General features: G+C 37.1%; 1 protein-coding gene across 2 annotated transcripts in view; it reads right to left on the bottom strand.

Annotated features, from left to right (window-relative positions):
- Window positions 1–2,091: 2,091 nt before the first annotated feature.
- The window catches only part of DHX9 (DExH-box helicase 9), a 39,856-nt gene continuing 22,536 nt past the window's right edge, over window positions 2,092–19,411 (bottom strand). For both annotated transcript variants that reach the window (XM_027868404.1, XM_027868405.1), the window contains 13 exons: window positions 17,827–17,927; window positions 14,492–14,705; window positions 14,180–14,274; window positions 13,418–13,491; window positions 12,824–12,976; window positions 10,283–10,443; window positions 9,748–9,859; window positions 8,586–8,747; window positions 8,323–8,450; window positions 6,502–6,731; window positions 6,259–6,374; window positions 5,368–5,568; window positions 2,092–2,677 (listed from right to left, as the gene is read on the bottom strand). In XM_027868404.1, the coding sequence (XP_027724205.1) occupies window positions 2,365–2,677; window positions 5,368–5,568; window positions 6,259–6,374; window positions 6,502–6,731; window positions 8,323–8,450; window positions 8,586–8,747; window positions 9,748–9,859; window positions 10,283–10,443; window positions 12,824–12,976; window positions 13,418–13,491; window positions 14,180–14,274; window positions 14,492–14,705; window positions 17,827–17,927 (2,060 nt within the window). In that variant the 3' untranslated portion in view covers window positions 2,092–2,364. The remainder of the gene's footprint in view (window positions 2,678–5,367; window positions 5,569–6,258; window positions 6,375–6,501; window positions 6,732–8,322; window positions 8,451–8,585; window positions 8,748–9,747; window positions 9,860–10,282; window positions 10,444–12,823; window positions 12,977–13,417; window positions 13,492–14,179; window positions 14,275–14,491; window positions 14,706–17,826; window positions 17,928–19,411) is intronic.

The raw sequence follows: 19,411 nt of genomic DNA, 5'->3' as shown, positions 1-19,411 counted from the left end.
ACGTGGCCAGATTTCATTTGGAAAATTAAGCATTTTCAATGATCACATACTAGCTGATGTGGCAAAAGCCCATCTGATGTGCTAAGAAGAGCATTGATCTTGCAGTCCTAAAATAGATGAATTCTACACTTAACCTTCTAAAGAACATGTTTCCTTATTTGTAAAATAACATGTCTCCCTCAGAGTTTTTGTGAGGAAAAAAAAAGCATTTTGAAAGCACAACATAAAACGAGCTATTGACAAGCACAGATTATCATCACCTCACATACTAAAAATAATCCAAATCAAAATGGTGGGATTGGCATATTGCTGATGGCTTGAGTTCAAGAAGTGTAAAATAACAAAATTAAGTATGGATGTGATCAAGTTAAAAAGGAGATGCAGTGGTTAAGAAAGCAAAAATACTGATATTTTCAAGATACTAAAAGATCTAAAAATTTGGGCATCCAACATATTGGGTAAATCCCTCCATGAAGATCTTGAGAAATAGACAAGAATCATAGCTGATGAAGTAAAGGAAGGTTGCAACCTTGCAGTGGAAGGAATATAACCAACCTAAATATTCTTCCAAAGAACAAAATATGCAATACTTTCAAAATGAGAAACAAATGAACAATTATTGATCCTTTTGAACTTGCTATTAAAATTTAAAAGCATACATACTTTTTTCTAATGCTATTGGATCCACCCACTGCCTGACAGTGGCTGCTCAGGAGCACCCACAGTAAGATTTACATCATTGCAAGAAGCAAAAATAAGCAATACTGTCCAGAGATTTGATTTTTTAGCAACCCATGTGGGTTCCGCTTCCAGCAACAGCTCCTGTGGTATTGAGTAAGTACTTCTCTGCCATGATGATCTTCCAAAATTGAACCCAGGCTACTGGTAGGTAAGCTTCTTTGGAAAATTATCTTTAAACTGCTATACTGGACTCCCCAGAGTACTTGGGAACATTCCAGGTTGGTTGCTCATGGCACAATCAATCACTGGTGGACAATCTAGCTCAAGAGGCCCATCAGCCAGTCGAGCAAAACCACTGTTGGGCCTTCTACATGAGAAGCAGCAGCACCCTCCCTATACCTCCCAGCTTCTGAAGTAGCATGAGATTCAGATCTCCACCCCCCCCCCCCCACTTTTCAAACTAATCAAATCACATAACATGCTTTCGAGAAGTCTCACTTTGTTCTCAACATTTAAAATGAATAAACTTTGAGCAACCTTTAAACAAAACTCTCTATAAACATGTCATGAACACCCTTCCATCTCCCTCACCCCCCAGGCTACTGATTCTGGCTTTCTTGTTCTTCCATCTCCTGGCTCTGAGCATGTTCATGGGCTATCCCCTGTGCCTGAAGCTCTCCTTACTCACCCTTCCTCTGGCTTCCTCCAAACCTCTACAAGAAGCTTTTCCTGATGCCCCCTTGCTGATCACCTCCAGTTTATTCTGTCGATGTCGTCTGCATACCGTTGTTTGCTTGTTGTTTCCCCCTTTGGCTCCTTGAGAGTAGGGAGCTCTGTCTTGCTTTTCTATCCCCAATGCTTAGCACAGAGCCTTAACAAATGCTTGTTGACTTGACCTAACCTGGGGGGCTGAGAATTTGTTTTAAGAATTTAAAGGATATGTTGATATAGTATATTCATTTGAAAACATTTTGATAAGGGATTAATAGCCTTTGCTAGACTCCATGATACAAAAAAGATTAAGAAGCTCTGCTCTAGACTGTAGTCAAGTTAGTCTCCTGCAGATGTAAAAAAACCAATGTGAATTAGGCACTGGCTAATAATATACTAGAAACATCTTTATTTCAAAGACGTTTATGCTATTTCTCTGGTAACAGTACTTTGCTCTCCTCCAAAAACAAAAACTAAAAACCACAACAGTGCTCACTTCTAATGTTCAAGAGATGCTTTGTCTTAAAGTGAGTTACATTAATTCTAATAGTTTAACTGGTAGAATATAATTACTATTTCCCAAAGACTTGTAAACGTAATTCAACGTGTAAAAAGCAATGATTAAACACATGACTTAGGTTCAGTGTAATATTTTATTTTCCATAGTATTAAACTAAAGCCAAGAAAATATCACATTAATTTCAAAAAACAAAACTTACTTTATTAAGAACAAAATAATACAAACTGTGGTACTCTGTAATAGGAGATCATCAATATTTTACATAATAAACAAAATCACCAATATACCTACATACTTAGTTTTCTTTAAACTACATTGAACAACACAGTGAGTGGAAAATAGATTTTAGCCTTAATGGCAGCAAACAAATCTCTTGAAAAAATGTAACATGCATATTTTAGTATTGACTACTTGGGAGATGAAGAGAGCTCTGAAAGCAGTTGATTATTTCCTCAAAAGCCACTTCCAAAACCCATACCATAACCACCTCTGTTTCCTCCTCGAGGGAATCCCCCAGACCCTCTATATCCTCCTCCACCCATTCCTCCACTGTAGCCTCCTCCAGATCCTCTATAACCACCACCTGAGCCTCTGTATCCTCCTCCACTTCCATACCCTCCTTGGTAAGAATTAGTGCCCCCACCGTATCCTCTCCCACTATATCCTCCACCTTGATAGCCAGAACCTCGCTGACCACCTCGACCTCTGAATCCACCTCCATTGTCATATCTAGCCATCTTGGGTGGGCGAGGACCATCTCCATACCTAGGAAAGGAAAACACAATTTTAACAAATACAGAGATATAAACAGAGATAGGATCCAATATGGTCAAACTAATTCAATTAGTGATTAAGTTTTTTTTTTAATTTAAAATACACTAACAAGGCAAAAATTACTACTAGAAAAAAAACCATTAATATTATTTTCTCTTCAGTTCACTGAAACCTCCTGCTGTGCCTACTTGTCAATGCATTATTGGCAAGCAACGAATATGGGCAAATAATATTTTTTGCTGGAAAAAAGCCAAATGCACATAGCAACAAAGTATTCAATCTTGTTACTCATTATCAAGAAGAGAGGTGGTACAGTAACTAGATCAGCCAGAAGGCTTTTTTCTTTTTGTTAAGATTCAGACTTGAGTATGTAGGCACACATTCTGGAAGGGGCCATTGGAGAAAAGTTTTAAAATGCAAGGAAAAAATTAATAACTGGCTACTGGACTAAGAAGCAATGATTAGTTTTTCAGTAACTTGTTCCTTTTTTAAATGTTTTGCACTGTGAAATTGTAAGCTCAAATTGTAGCACTTTCTCAATAGAGATTGGGATCAATATCTAAAAGCTAGTAATAAAGCTACAATTCAAATCAACTTTTTCTGTTGCCTATAAAAACAAGCAACTAGATCACACAATATATGCTTCAGTGTTAGAATAATGAATCAAAAAATGCAAGTTAAATTTATTGCATTCACCTGTTTGATACCACAAAAATATTAACACTAACTTGCTAGCTACTTAATTTGACAATTTTTTTTTTTTGCTTTTTGTGAGGCAATTGGGGTTAAGTGACTTGCCCAGAGTCACACAGCTAGTAAGTGTCAAGTGTCTGAGGCCACATTTGAACTCAGGTAATTCAACAGTTTCTAAATGGATTTTTATAAAGTCATCTGATATCTGAGGCTAGTTACCCCCAAACCCCATCCTCAAACCTTTTTCAGCATCATCACCCTCTCCCCACTTTTTCCTCGAGCAAAAGAGATCTTTACAATTCATTCAGGCTAATCCCCAAGCCCTAAATCCCATTCCTGTCCACCTTTCTCAGGTGCCTAAAACCATATTCAAGTTTCAATCCTAAAAAATTCTTCCCCTTATCCCTCTGAATGCTCCAGCTACAGTCCCACCTGCCTTGTTCCTATCCCTGTTTCTCACACCTCAATGCTCACCCTCTCCTAAGCCCCTTTTCAATCTAGCTTGGGCCCCACCACTCAACAGAAACTGCTCTTTAAAAAGACACCAATGATCTCCAGCAGGCAAATTCAATGACTTTTAACTAGTTCTCATTTTCACTGATGCCTCTAACCACTCTTTTGCTCTCCCTTCTACTTCCTTAACCTTCAGAGACATCATTCTTCTAGTTTTGTTTTTTGTTTTTTTAGGCAATGGGGGTTAAGTGACTTGCCCAGGATCACACAGTTAGTAAGTGTCAAGTGCTTGGTCTAAGGCCGAATTTGAACTCAGGTCCTCCTGACTTCAGGGCAGGTGCTCTATCCACTGCACCACCTAGCTGCCCCGCTCTTCTAGTTTACTTCTCTCCTCATCTGCTTCCTGACCTCTAAAGTGGGTGGTTCCATTAAGGGTGTGATCACTTAGCCTTCTCTCCTTTGGCAATCCGATTCACTCACACCAGCTTCAACTATTTACAAATAACTCCATGTACATTTTGAATCCTGACCTATACAACCAAGTTCACCCTTCCCTCTAAACCTGTTGCTTGCTGTGTGATTTGTCTGTAGCACCATGTAATTTACTCTATGATTGCACATACTGAAGGTAGGTGATCTTTAATTTCTCCATTTTACTTCAAATATCCAATAATTTTGGTCAATTCCACCTTCCCAAATCACGTGAAGTTGATATCCTGCTTTGGTGCCTATCCTCATCATGCTACATTCTTTATGATTTACTTAGACTATTATAATTGCCTCTTAACAGTGAAGTTATCCTGCCTCCCCCCCTCCCCGCCCCCAAATCCTTCCTTCATACTGTTGACAGAATATTTTGTCCAATACACCAATTAGGTGTATCCCTACAAATGCTTTGTATCTTGTGTTCTGAGCACAACACTTACTAAATGTTTGTTATAGTCTACCCTTCTGTTCATGTTAAATAGCACTTCATAAACAATTTCATTTGCTGTATCACTGTGATGACTTCTCTATAATACTGTGCCAACAGAGCAAAAGCTCTGGCAGGTCCTATCTAACTGCAAAGTCTTTCTGACAAATCTTTTAAGTCTTCACATAGCATTCTTTAATTTACAAAAGCACATTCACATATTGATCTCAAGTTACCCTTTAAGATGTACACGGTAACTGTTCTTTAGCCAAAATACAGAACAAAAGCCCTGGATTAAAAATATAGAATCCCTTTAAAGATTTAAAGAAACATTTTTGATTAATCCTAATGCCTACCAATTGAGAAAACAATGTGATTTACTTTCACTTTGTACAGTAATAGCATACAGTAAGTACAGGACATCTTCCCAAATGTCTGGGGTTTTAGTCCTCACCCAGTTACTAATCAATTTAACCCCTCTGGGCCTCAAATCTCTTCAGAGGTGAGTGGCAGGGTGTTTAGTGATAAAACTAGATGATTTTAATAAATGGCACATTGGGAACTTTTGTGACTCTTATTTGATACTTGTCATTATCTTAAAAGAGAAAAACATAGAACTTACCGTGCATTGCCAATCATGAGACTAATACCAGCAGCTGAAGGCCTAGAGATTTGCCGAATCATGTTTAGCATACGCTCATTTGAGGGATCCAAATTGCTGATTATTTCAGGCTCTTTGGTTACTTCAACAACCAGAGCCTCCATGGCTGCTCGAAGGGCAGTTATGCAAGCGGCAGCCTCATGGGACATCTGTAGTCTGATCCTAAATTAAATTTGTAATGAAAATTTTAAATGTTAGAAAAAAGGCCAGAAAAAACCTGGATTTTCACTCCCCTTTATGCCACCTTATTCTAACTAGCCAAGAGTGATACTAAGACTTTTGGTACACCCTCTCTCAGTGTTTTGGAGTGTGCATGTGAGCATGCATGTGCACCTGCACCTCCTCCAGAGCCTTTTTACCACTAAAGGAAAGGGGCTGGATCTTGTGCCCACCATTTTGTTGGAAAAACAGGCTTAAGGGACCATGTTTTATCATTTTTCAATGCCATCCACATTCATGAACTTGAGAAGCTTTAGAAGGGGATCCCAAAGCTCCATTTATTAATGGTTGACAACTACATATCTACTTTTCCCTCTTAGAAGGGGAGTTGAGGGGTGGGGGGCAAACACAAGAATGTGTTTCAACTACTTCATTGCTAGAAGGATGTTATATTACTATGAATTATTACTACTGAAAAAAGCATACTATAAAAGCTGTGCTATATTGTAAAAAAAAAACTTTAGTAATCTCAATAAAATAGCATTCTGGAGCAATTTATCAAGCAGCAGATTGTGAATTTTGCTTTAGACTGATGTTAGTGGCTTTTTTCAATCAAATCTGAGGCATCCTCTTACCAGCCCTAAACTATATAAACATTTAGCTAAGACTTGATACAATCCTGAAAAGTCATACCAGTCATCAACCAACACAATCTCCCCATCTGATTGGACCTTCTTAGAAGCAAACAGGAGCAGCTGTAGGGGGGTCACTAAGGTCATGCCTTTGGCAGAGATGGCTCGAGTGCGGATCTGCAGATGGAGAAGGGAACGGTTTTGATTAGAGGTGCTAAGCAATTCAACATGCTAGGAATTAATAATTCAATAGACCAAAATGAAGCCTGTTAACAGAAACATTTAGAAAATGCCCTTTTCTTACCTTTTCTCCAAACACAAAGAAAGGAGATGGGTACTTCATGTCCTGGCTGCTAAAGGGGCAGTTAACAGATGACTTGTGGATAAGTGCGTTTCGCCCCTCAGTGGTGAGAATTTTCCTCTTTTCCTTATGATAGCAGACATTAGGGTACACACCAAAGGCCAGAAGAGAGATGACAACATCCAAATTGTTATCTGGTCCCGTGTTATTAAATACTTGTGTCATCAGACATTCTGCAGAAAAAAATGGGAGGGGAGGAGGGATGAGAAAGTTGGCTATTTCCCCATATATTTATGTTGTCATCCAAAGTATTCAAGAGACTTTGGACAATGTTCACTGATGTCATTTAGACAAGTTTCTTTATTGCCAGGCATTGAATTATAAGCTAATTTAAAATGAAGTCTTGAAAAAATAAATGCTTATTAATTTTTGAAAGTTTTTAAAAGTGTTAGGTCCTGTATTTTATCACCTATCATTAATTTAAAAGGCCTCTGCTCTTAGAGCACATGAAATAATATTTATAAGCTTTTAGCACAGCACCTGGCATCTAAAAGGCACTTAATAAATGCTTGTTCCCTTTCCTTCTCTCTTCAGATGTCAGTTGGCAAAATGATCCCTTCCATTCTCAGAACAAGAGCTAAGTTTGTACCATGAAAACCACAGCTGAAGAAACAAGTTGATCTGACTTTCAGAATAGATGATTCTGTACTGATTTCACCTATCTTAGACTTAATGAATATGATTAACCCTGATTCTGAAAAGCAATTATGAAAATTCAAGGCCAGGAAGTTAGCTAGTGCTTAAAAAGCTCCTTAGCATGACCTAATAAACCATCTTCTTAAAATCCAAAATATTTCCCATTTGCTTTGCCACCAATCAAATAAGATACCTTCTTTTCTATTAAATAATAACTCTCAGTAGATCTTTTGGAAAACTATTATCTTTTTAAAGGTCTCTTCAGAACAAGGCTCTTTTAAAACCAGATACAGAAAATACTGAGTGTCACAACATATGCAAACTATATTTTGGTTTATTAGATTAAAAATAAACAATTCAATGGCATTAAGAGAACTTTTTTTCAATCAAGACAAAGTATTTAGAGAGAAAAGAGCCTCAATCTCACTAGCCAGCAATCATCTTTCTTTCACTGAATAGCTCACAAGCACTTTGGATCTCACTTTTGAATTATTAGAATTATCTGAATTATTATTATTAGACTGTAAATTTCATGGGGGTGGAAAGGAGCCATTTTGTTTATTTTGTATCTTCCCCAGAAATCAGGACTGAATATAGTGAGATCATGGTAACTATTCAATGAAATGTTCATTCTGCAGAGTTAAGAGTATAAAAGCTCAGGTCCAACTCACTTTGGGGGTGAGGTGGGTGCTATTTTTTTTGGCAACATAAACTATTATAATACTGTGCTAATTCATGCCAGCTGAGAACTTGTCTGTATATCTGAAGTCATTTAAAATTTAATAGTAATAGTATTTCAATAAGTCTAAAACTTGGCAGAGGACAAGCCGATCACTTTTTCTTGGATCACTGCTAAAAAAATGAGTTAAATTTGTTTGCACTCAAGTTTCTGAGTATCATATCCAATGTTCCTCAGAAAAGGTAGTCACAGGTAAGAATATTGCAATTATTGCAGTGGTCTTTCAACGCTTACTTTCACTATGTCAGGGGAGCAGGACTGTGAACACTGGCACTGAGTTCAAAACAGTTCTGAGAAGCAACCAAGCCTGAAGGCACAGAGGGCCCTGTTAAGTCATACACATAATCACCCGATTATTTATCTTAGGAATTTATGAGTCTTAGTCTTACCTTCTGGAAACCCAGAATTAACCAGAATTTCTTTGAGCTGAACTTTTGCTTCCCAAGTCATTCTGAGTGTGGCCATATTGAGTCTTTTGTGTTCACAAAAGCGGATCTCTGCCTCTTCTCCACCCATTCTAAAAGGGGAAAAAAAGACTCAGTAGGATGTGAAAGTGGAACATTATTAAGTTCTCACAACATAAGTTTTAAGACACTCTTCTAAAACCCTTTGCATGCATGGTTCTCTCATTTGATGTCATTCAGAAACATACCTGGCATCGTCCCAGGCTTGGAACACTGACAAAAGGGCCACGTGATCTGAAAACCTATTTCCAGCAAAATTGCGGTGGACATAACCCAAGCGCTTGCCTTCACTGATAAAAGGCTCTGGGAAGCAAGTGGCAGCAGAAATGGTACACACGGCATCACCCACGCTAAAATGAAGCAGAGAGAGAATTGGTTGGGAGCCTTGTTGTCAGCAGCCATAACAGACCTAACAAAAATGGGTACATGGAAGCTCCCTTTTATCAGTGGCCACAATTTTTCCACATAACACTTAAAATTATTGTACTATCCCTCCCAAAACCCACTGTTGTCAAGCTCAAATAAGATAATGTAAGGCAATATGTAAAAGGCAATGAGATATTACTGAACATTACAGCTTTCCTTTTTCATTTCACCTCTTAAGCAAAATGGACCTACCATACCACTTCAACACAACCTCTTTTTGATACATATAATTTCTGAATGACATCTCTACACCTCATTTCCCTTCGGGCGGCACAATTCTGGGCCATCTTTCCCTTCTCCACCAGGCCTTAGGAAAACCTCATCAACCTACAATATCCCATCAGCCTTGGGACTACTCCACTTCATCACCACCCTCAGTGCCTCTGACTGGAGGGTGGAACTATGAATTAAAACCTTCCATTTAAGAAGGGAGCCTAGGTCAGATCATCTCATTTCTCAGCAGGCTGCATTACTCTGGGCTATCTCTGCCTTCTCTACCATGCCATCAGATGAATTAACCCTGTCCCCTCTTTTAACTTTTGTATACTGTCTTTTCCTATTAGAGTGTAAACTCCCACAGTGCCTGAAACATAGTAGGTATTTAACATTTACTGACAGATTAACTATTCTTCTGGAATATTTAGTATTCTTTTTTTTTCTTGGGGCAGCTACATTCTCTCTAACTCAAATAATTCAGCTCCAATTGCAATCATTCATTTTTCCCCACTTACTGAATATTTAAAAAAAAAACAAAACCCAAACCTATCAGTACAGCCCACTTATGAATATGATATAGCTTTATTTGCCCTTATAAGCCATGTAACTGTGTCCAATTATTCTTCCTCACCACCCCCTTACCCCCTTCCAAGGCATCCTCTAACCTATTTTCCATTTAATTAACAGTGACAGAATAGAAATACTTACTAGAAAATACAACCCATTATCATCATCTTGCCAAGGCGGGGCTCAATTGGGAGTTTAGCCAGGATCCTTCCAAGAGGTGTCAACTCATCATTAGCATCCAGTGCATCAAGCTCTGTAGGGAAGATATTTTTGTCAGCAGGAATAAAATGAGTAAACTTTAATGAAGCAAGACACAAATTCTGCTATGCAGAACAAAAAGCTAGGTTAGTATTTTCTAGAAAAACAAGTTAAAATTTCTTCATTCATCAACCTATTAGATACTTACCAAACAGAATGAATACTTTATTAAACTTTTATGCAAGTAGTCCATATTCTAGTACTTGTTCTCCAAAGTGAAATTCCTTTACTATACTTGATGCATGCTTAATTTTTGACATTATAGTACTTACAACTATTCATACCAAACACAGGCCAGAATGGCTTAGGACTGTTGGTTCTACAGAGTAATGAGTGCCCTGCAAACTTTTACCATTAATACTTTCCAAAGTTACTGGCTAACATGAAACGACCAACTAACAAGAATAGATACCGATACCTCTGAGGGTGTGCTCGGCTTCAATCACAGCATCCAAAGGCGGCGGTTCAATTGCTTTGGCCAAGAACTGACCGATTCCTCCTAAACGAAGCAGTTTGATACTCAAAGCAATTTCATGCAGTGGTGTTCGGAACATTTCAGGGGTCATGTGAGTTTCAAGTCTAGGAGAAATACAAAAATTAACCATTAACTTTACATCTATATGTGGTCAACACCTTGGGAGAAAGGGCCCTCTTACAACTTTAAAATTAGCCACCTTCTCTTCACCCCTTAACTGGCATTTTATTGTTATCCTCTAGGGCGATGGGTTCGTCATGTGTGTTACAGTCACCACCCCAAACAACTAAAATGATTCACTGGCTTTTCCAGTAAAAGTTCTCATTCAAGAATCATCAGAGCTTCAGGTCAACTCCTAACGCCTTTAATTACAACAGCAGAAAGCTACATGTAAGAGATGTAGAAGCAGTGAGGTTTATTTTCAAGCTTTGCTCGGTGAAATATGATGGGGTTCCAGAGACATCCTTGGGGTTAAAAGAATTATATAAATACCAAACCTTCTGAACTATATTGACATCTCCAGTTTCTACTCCCACAGTCTTAAATTATTAGAAAGATACTCTTAAAAAAAAATAGCTGGAAAGGTGATTTTCAAAACCGCTAAACAACTGCTGACATTTTAAGTAAACTCATTCTGATAAGTAACTGAAAATCCTAAATTATCTTAAAATCTCATATGTTTTATCATTATGTTTACTATATACTAGAAAACCTGCAATTCCTTGTCATGCTTTAACAGACTTTTATGAGTTGCTGTAACTAAAAAAAAATAAATCACTGAATGATCAACCTTCTGGTAAAGTTAGGCTGATCAAAAGATAAGAGATAAGCACAAAATCTTTAATCAAACCCTTACTCAAATGATTTTTGAACCTGGTAAGAGCTGTCAGAGCCTGTGTTCTGCTGGTATGGGCTTTAAGAAACTAGAGTCACTGTCATTTGAAAACAAGAAATAAGAAAAGTTCCATTTCCCCCCCCAGGTCAAATGCAGCAAGTCTACCTCATATCTGATGTTCAAATATTCAAAGATGGTATTTCCAACTGACAGGTAATCAAAATTTCCCTGGAAAAGCAGCACTACAATTTAGAGTTATACTCCCCAAAATCACTAAACCGAATGACCTTTTCCTCAGTGGAAGTGCTAGTAGGACCATACCCTAAGAAAATTAAAAAAAAAAAAAAAGCTCCATATGTAAGAAATACTTATATTCTTTTCATTGTATAAGACAGAACTAAAAAAAGTAGATGTCCACTAATTAGGAAATGCCTACATAAAGTGGTAGATAAATATAATGAATGAAGTATTACAATGCTTTAAGAAATGATAAATGAAGTTAATACAAAGTAAAGCAAGCCAGAACTAGGAAGACAATATACATAATGCCTATAATTTAAGTGGAAAGTACAACAGCAAAACAATCAGAATTGTAGCTAGGTGGTACAATGGATAGAGTGCAAGGCCTGGAGTCAGGAACACCTGAGTTCAAATCCAGCCTCAGACACTAGTCTGTGACCCTAACTTAATATGTTTATCTCAGTTTCCTTACCTCCCAAGGAGGTAACAAATTTGAGGAGCAAATAAGATATCTGTAAAGTGCTTAGCACAGTGCCTGGCACATAGTAAGCACATGTGAATGTTAAGTATTACAGAGTATTAATTGAATGATACAAAATATAGCTAAGCTTGTCCCTAAAGAAAACAAAGAGACCTCCCCTGCTCCTTTGCAGAGATGGAGATCCACAGGTGTAAAACACTCCATATTACGTCAGATTTTTAAAATTTTGCTGAATTATGTCTTTTTTTTTTTTTTTAATTATCACAATTTGTATCTTTTGGAATAAGGGAAGAGAAAAAAGGATTACAGCAGGAAACATAGGTGACAAAAACAAAAGACATAAATGTTTATTTTTAACAAGAAAATGAGGTGCTGCCAAATTTTAATGAAGTCTAATCCCAAGAGTTATCAGAATGCATCTCCCTCTCTTTGTGGGAGACTATGGATGTGTAACTACACAAAATGTTAGACCTGGGTGATGTACAGGTAAGATTTGCTGAATCATTTCTTTTTTTTTATTCTTTAGTATAAGGAATAGCACTCGAAGGGTTGGTTAGAATGTTATATTAGGAAATGTAGGTGGTGTAAAAATAAGCTATCAATTAATTTTAAAATACTAAAATACCCTATTAAATCAGTAGCTGCTATCATAGAACTTGTGGATCCTGATTTTTTAAAAAACCTCACATTTGTACAGCAGTTTAGTTTACAACATACTTTTATATAACTCATGTAAGTTTTATTGTGAAAAACACTTTTTAATCGTCTCACTTGTTATCATTCAATATGTCAGATGTTCCTTTTCAATTTTTTAGTATCTTACAACACATTCTTAATGAAGTGCTTTCAATATCTCACAGAAACATTAAATTTTCAGGTATTAAAATAAACTGGAATTCTCCTAAATACATATAACATATGGCTTTACCTATCATAACGAGCTCTGCTACAGAGATGAAAACAGAAGCCAGGTCGAACACGACCAGCTCGTCCCTTCCGTTGTTCAAGATTTGTTCTGGATGCCCATACTGTAGCATAGTTGGTCATATTGTTGTGTGCAGTGAACAGTTTCACTTTTTGCCTAAAGATGAGAAATAACCGGAAGTTGGAAACACTAGTTTTCAAAACATTACCACATTATTTATTTGTGGTTAAGTCATTCAAGGTGATGTCCAAATAACCACAATTATACAGGATGCCATTATTTATAATTCCTTAACTAATCCAAGAGAGAATTAGAAATTAACCCTTTATTTCTCCAGTACCCTTTAACACCAAACCCCATTTCCTATAGATCTATAGGCTAAAGCCATTAGAAACAAACGCTTTTACATACCCACTATAACATACTGCTCAGAGACAAATTAGGAATCATAATGGGAAATCTGCCTGTCAAAGACTTAGGATCCTACAGTGGCAATACAGCTAAGACCTGTATGATAAACTAAATGGAAGATTATTGACCTGTGTTCTAGACATATAAATTTGTCTTCAGGACAAAAGCAATACATTAGGAACTCACTTGCAGGAGTCAACAACATAAACAACATCATTAATGGTAATGCTGGTCTCAGCAATATTTGTGGACAAAATAACCTGTGAAGGAAAAGAGTTAAATGGATTTTGATTCAATAAACATTAAGAACCTACCAAGAGCACATTATTTTGTTAGATACTTGGGTAAGAGTCTTGAAAAGAGGCAATATTCTATCAGAATAAACAACAAATAATGAAATATAAAACAAGATTCAGCGTGATAGAGAAAATAAATTCAAAGCATTCTAGGATACGCAGTTGTGGGAAATAAGAGAAAGCTTTGGAGAAAAAAATAGCATCTGATCTGAGCCTCAAGGAAAAGAATTCTGAAAAAGATGAGGAAGTACATTCCAGACATAGAGGAAAGTCTTAAAAAAAAAAAACACATGAAAGCTGAAAATATTAATTTGAATTTGGGAAACAAGTAATAGTTTGAAAATAATAAACATTTATAAAATGCTTTAATATTTGCAAGGTGCTTTAAAATACTCCATTTTATCCTTCACATAGCCATCAAAATAGTCTTATTAGGCAATATTACATAGCAACAAAATTCAGGGATGGATAATGTAATAAAAATAATACTAATACCTAGTAAGACTATTTGTGAAGAATAAATTAGCGAAGACAGCTGAAAGGGGACCACAACAAAAGTTTGTAAAAGATGAAGAGCCTAAAGTATATAATTACTTTTATTATTATATTTATTATAAACTGTATGCCGTCAATTTTATTATTCGATTTCTACCTTGGTTACTCCAGTTGGTACTGGATCAAATACTTTTCGCTGTTCTTCTCTAGGAATCTGAGAATGCAGGGGCAGAATCCGATACCGGTGGCTTCCTAAAACATAAATAGGAGACACTGAATCGAAACCAAGAATTTGATTTAAATTTCCTCTCCTACTACCTGCATTTTCATACACGCTGAACTTCAGTCTACAATTCCAACTCCGTCTTTTCCACATTCAGTTCCCAATGACTTTCCCTACACTGTCTGAAACACAGGCACACACATACTTCTCTACTGTGAGACAAGTGAAAAATTAAGACAGCCATACCAAAATGGGGATTCATTTCTAAATGCTTCTGCATAGTATATATCAAGTTCCAGCCAGGAAGGAAAACCAGCACTGCTCCAGGAACATTAAGTGTCTCAATGTACTTCAGAAGTGCCTCAATAAGTTCAAATGGAGTTTCCTTCTCATTCATCTGCGCCATGCAACGCTTTGTTTCTGGACCATATTCATCACTGCAGATTAGGTTACAGTTTGCCTGAAAGATATGTTTTTTTTTCCCAAAATTATAATTTATCAATACAGCACTGTCCTTTTCCTAGAATTAGCAGTTATCAAAATGATGGGGCAACATAATCTAACTAGTAAATTATGCCCATCTGACTATAGCCATTACTTTTTTTCCCCTTCAATTTTAAGACTCATTTTTGAGGACTCTTAGATCTTTTTGATCTTTCAAACCTAAGCTAGTTTGAAGGACAATGATTCATACCAGGGGTGGGGAACCTGGGGCCTCAAGACCACATGTGGCCATCACAGAACAAATGCCCTTAATAAAGGATTTGTTCTGTAAAACTTGGACTCAGTTAAAAGGCCACACATGAGGATCTTGAGGGCCACATGTGGCCTTGAGGCCCCAGGTTTCCCACCCCTGATTTAAACACTTCCTGTGAGAGTGAGGAATATTTATAATCAGTTCTCTTTACCTGGTGGTTGATTCTGATTTTTCTAGAATGTCACACAAAAATTCTTTTAGATTCTGAAATGTCTAACTATGACTTCCTTCTACCAAGTGAAATATATTCCCCTTTGAGGCTTTTTTCACGGAATCATTTCTTTCTCTAATGTTTATAATTATGAACTACTAGCTATTGTCTTACATCCTTTCTTTTTTGTCTACAATCAGAATTTCCTCCTAAGTGTTTGTAGTCCAGCTACAGACTTCATTATCATCCAATTAAAACTTGTTCCTCCAAAGTTACCCCTTATTAAATAAAATGACTTCTTCTGGATTTTCATCCTATTTGACCTGTCTGCATCCTTTGACACTGTCAATTATTTTCTTCTCTTCAGATTTTCCTGACACTGCTCTACCTTGGTTTGCTTCCTACTTGTCTGACCATTCTTTCTCAATTTCCTAGGATGGCTATTCATCTAGACCATGCATGACTATTAGTTGCAGATGTACCCCAAGTCTCTGGTCCTAATTCTACTTTTTTCTCTATACTGTTTCCCTTTGTGATCTCATTTGTTACCTTGAGTTCAATTATCTCTATGGAGATGATTCTCAGATTTTATTCAGTCCTAACCTTTCATGACCTCCAGTCTTTCATCTCCAACTGACTATTCAACATCTTGAACAGGATTTCCTATAGATATTTTATACTTAACATTTCCAAAACTGAACTCATTATCTTTTACCCTAAAGTATCCTTCTTCCAAATTTCCCCATTACTATTTAACGAACTACCATCCTCTCAAGACAGCCAGGCACAAAACCTAGGAAAGACCCTCAACTTCCCACTCATATCCTAAATATCCACTTTGTTGCCAGGTTCTGTCAGTTTATTTGTAACATCTTTCCTCTTCTCTCTACCCACAGAGATACCACCCTAGAGTAGGTCCTTATTACCTCACCCGTAGATTACTGCATAATCTTCTGCTCTCCTTTCCTTAAGTATCTCCCCATTCTAGTCCATCACGTACTCAGCAGCCAAGGTGAACTTTAAGTAACTCTGCTATCCCCCTAAACTTCAGTGGCTTTCTATTTGCTCCAAGATTAATTATAAAATCCTATTTAAGGAAAAATATTTATAACAGCTCTTTTTGTGGTGGCAAAAATCGAAGGGATGCTCATCAGCTGGGGAATGGCTGAACAAGCTGTGGTATATCATTGTGATGGAGTACTACTGTGCTATAAGAAATGACCACGGGTAGTTTCAGTAAAACATGTTAAGACTTAATATGAACTGATGCAAAATTAAATAAGAAGAACTGACGGATCATTGTGCACAGTAACAGCAATGTTGTAATGAAGACCTAGCTATTCTGATCAGTGATCCAAGACAATTCCAAAGGATTCATGATGAAAAAATGCCATCTACTTCCAAAAAGAGAACTAACTTGGAATGTAAACTGAAATATAATTTTCTCACTTTATTTTTCTTGCTATTTTTTTTCCTTGGGGGGGGGGGGGGTGGGGAAGATTTGGCTAATATGGAACTATGTTTTGCACGATTTCAACAAGTTATCATTGATACCGTATTGTTTGCCTTCTCATTGGGTGGGGTAAGGGTAGGAGAGAATCTGGAACTCAAAATTTAAATACAGTGTGATAAATAAATAATAAACTGAAAGAAAAAAAATCCTATTTAGCTTTTACAGACCCTTGCAACCTGGTCCTTTGCTAACTCTTTGGTTTTCTGACACTTAATGTCCCCCTCCCCACCACAGTGATCCACTGATGTTGAGTTCTGTGCTGCTCTGAAAACAGGACACTCCATCTCCCAATTACCTGTATTTTTTCAGTGGCTGTCCCCCATGAAATTTTCTCTCACCACACCTCTATTTCCTGACTTCCTTCAAATTTCAGCTGAAATCCAATCTTCTACAAGAAGCGTTTCCTGACACACTTCAATGTTAATATCTTTCTTCAGAGATTATCTCTAATTTACCCTATCTTGTTTGTACTTAGTTGTTTGCATGTTGTTTTTCCCACTAGACTGTAATTCCCCTGAGGGAAAGGAGTACCTGTTTTATTTTCCCCAATCCCCAACACTTAGCACAGTGCCTGGCATGTAGTAGATACTCAATAAATGTTTAATGATGATTGAAAAAGTATCTAATTTCTTGATCAAGGTTATTTTGATAAAGTAAAGCTTACAGCACATTACAAATAGGAATCACTGGTCCAGCCTTTCCGGAAATCTGCTTGGAACTTTGAAACAAAGTTACTAAACTATACATACATACCTTTCCTTTTCACCAATGATACCTCTAGGTTTACATACCAAAAAAAAAAGAGGAAAAGAACTTTTATGTGCAAAAACATTTATGGTAGCTCTTTTTGTAGTGACATAAAGCTATAAACGAAGGGAGTCAGTGCTCCACTAATTGGGAAATGACTGAAAAAAATTATGGTATATAAATACTGAAGGTAGTTTCAGAGAAACGTAAGAATTGTATGAACTGATGAGATAAGTGAGTAGAAGAACCAGGAAAACAACTCTGAAAGATGCTGAGATTCTAACAGACAAAAAATTATTTTAATTGATCTGTTACACAGGTTTTTCTTTTTTTTGGAGAGAAGATTTTAACTGAAAAAAATACTGTGTATGGGTATGTATGAAGCCTAAAGAGAATCACAAAAATCCACTTACATCATCATCATCACCACCATCATCATCTTTGTCCTTTTTCTTCTTGTCCTTTGGTGGAGGAACGAACTGGGTCATCTGAATACAGTCTTCCAAAAAATACTCTAAAGGAACAAACAGTTACAGTGTAAAATGACCAATCAACTTTTCAAAATGAAGCTGGTCTGAAGGAATAGGTGAGCAATGTTCATATTCAATGGTCCTTCAATATCCTGCAGTCTTACTCTATGTTCCTAAGTCCAATAAATTGGTTCAATGTCAGACAATTTAATGGTAACTTCTCGATTTTCATCTCCCTGGGCATGGTTTTTTTTTTTTTTGGTGACCCTACTGACTATTCTAAGTAAATAAGGAGAAATCTTAATGCACTTCTAAGCTGCTAAAGCTTACAACTTCACTAAGATTTCTAGGATACCCTGTTGTGTTATGCAGTAAGGTCTGTAACGCCCAACCCCCACCAGCAATGACTTTCAATTAACACCTATGCCTTTCACTCATTGGAAAACACTCAAGAGATACCAAATCATTTACTAAAGAAATCCTTTTCAGTTATTTATGAGTTGCCTTTGCCAATCTAGCGGGAAATAATTCTGAACAGCAATCCTTATCGTCTCAGTTGGTCAAATATTCTGAGACTTTCCTAATTGCCAGGTATCTCAGAATTTGGTATTGATGAATGATTCCCAAATATACTTATCTAGCCCTAATCTGTCTCCTGACTTCCAGTCTTGAATCTCTGCTTATTTATTGGACATTTTCATACTGAATGTCCCATAGTCTCAATATGTTCAAAACTGTACTCATTATCTTTTCCCCCAGCCCTTCCCATTTCCTGAATGTACTAGCTTTGTAGACAGCACCAACCTCTCAGTCACCCAAGTTCAAAACCAAGGGATGTCATTCTCAATGCCTCACTCTCTCTCACCCCTCTTCCACCAAGTCCTGTTGATTCTACCTTCACCTTCCTAACATCTCTCACACCCAAGAATCTTCTGGATGCAGTCAGCTCCAAGGGGCTTCAAGAACTAACTTTAAATTTTCAGTGAGAGCATCTGCACCTTAGAAATTGCCAAATGTGAAAAATCAGGGCTAGATTTATTATTTTGTTGACTGTCTAAACTTATGACAGTAATGAAAATTAAACTTTAAAGTGTGTTGTGCACATTTGCCCATGGAGGGCTAATTGTTAAGCATTTACCAGCACATTTCAGCTCCTACAAGCCCTTGTCTCCTCTGATCATGCCTCCACTATGGTACAGATCTCTTATCACCTCATGCCTAGACCACTGTAATAGGCTTATGATTGGTCTGTCTCTTCTTACACTGTTTCCTCCAACTACACTATGACACAGGCTTCCATGTTGTAGCTCACAAAAAGACACTATCTTCTCAACTGCATTTTTACTACTTCCCATTCTCAGAATTCTCTCAGATCTCCTGCCCTCTAACTTCCTAAAATTCCACGTTGTATGAGGCCTTGTAATGCCGTTTAAATGTAAGGGCCATTATGTTTATCATGTTCAATATCCCATACATATCTTTCCAGCAGGCAATAAATATTTTTTAAGTGCTTGCTATGTGTCAGGCA

The sequence above is a fragment of the Vombatus ursinus genome, unplaced genomic scaffold (assembly GCF_900497805.2).
Source record: "Vombatus ursinus unplaced genomic scaffold, bare-nosed wombat genome assembly UNPS02014789.1, whole genome shotgun sequence".
Taxonomy (NCBI): Eukaryota; Metazoa; Chordata; class Mammalia; order Diprotodontia; family Vombatidae; genus Vombatus; species Vombatus ursinus.
Note: the sequence above shows the minus strand (reverse complement) of the source record. Positions and strands in the feature narration are given on the sequence as shown.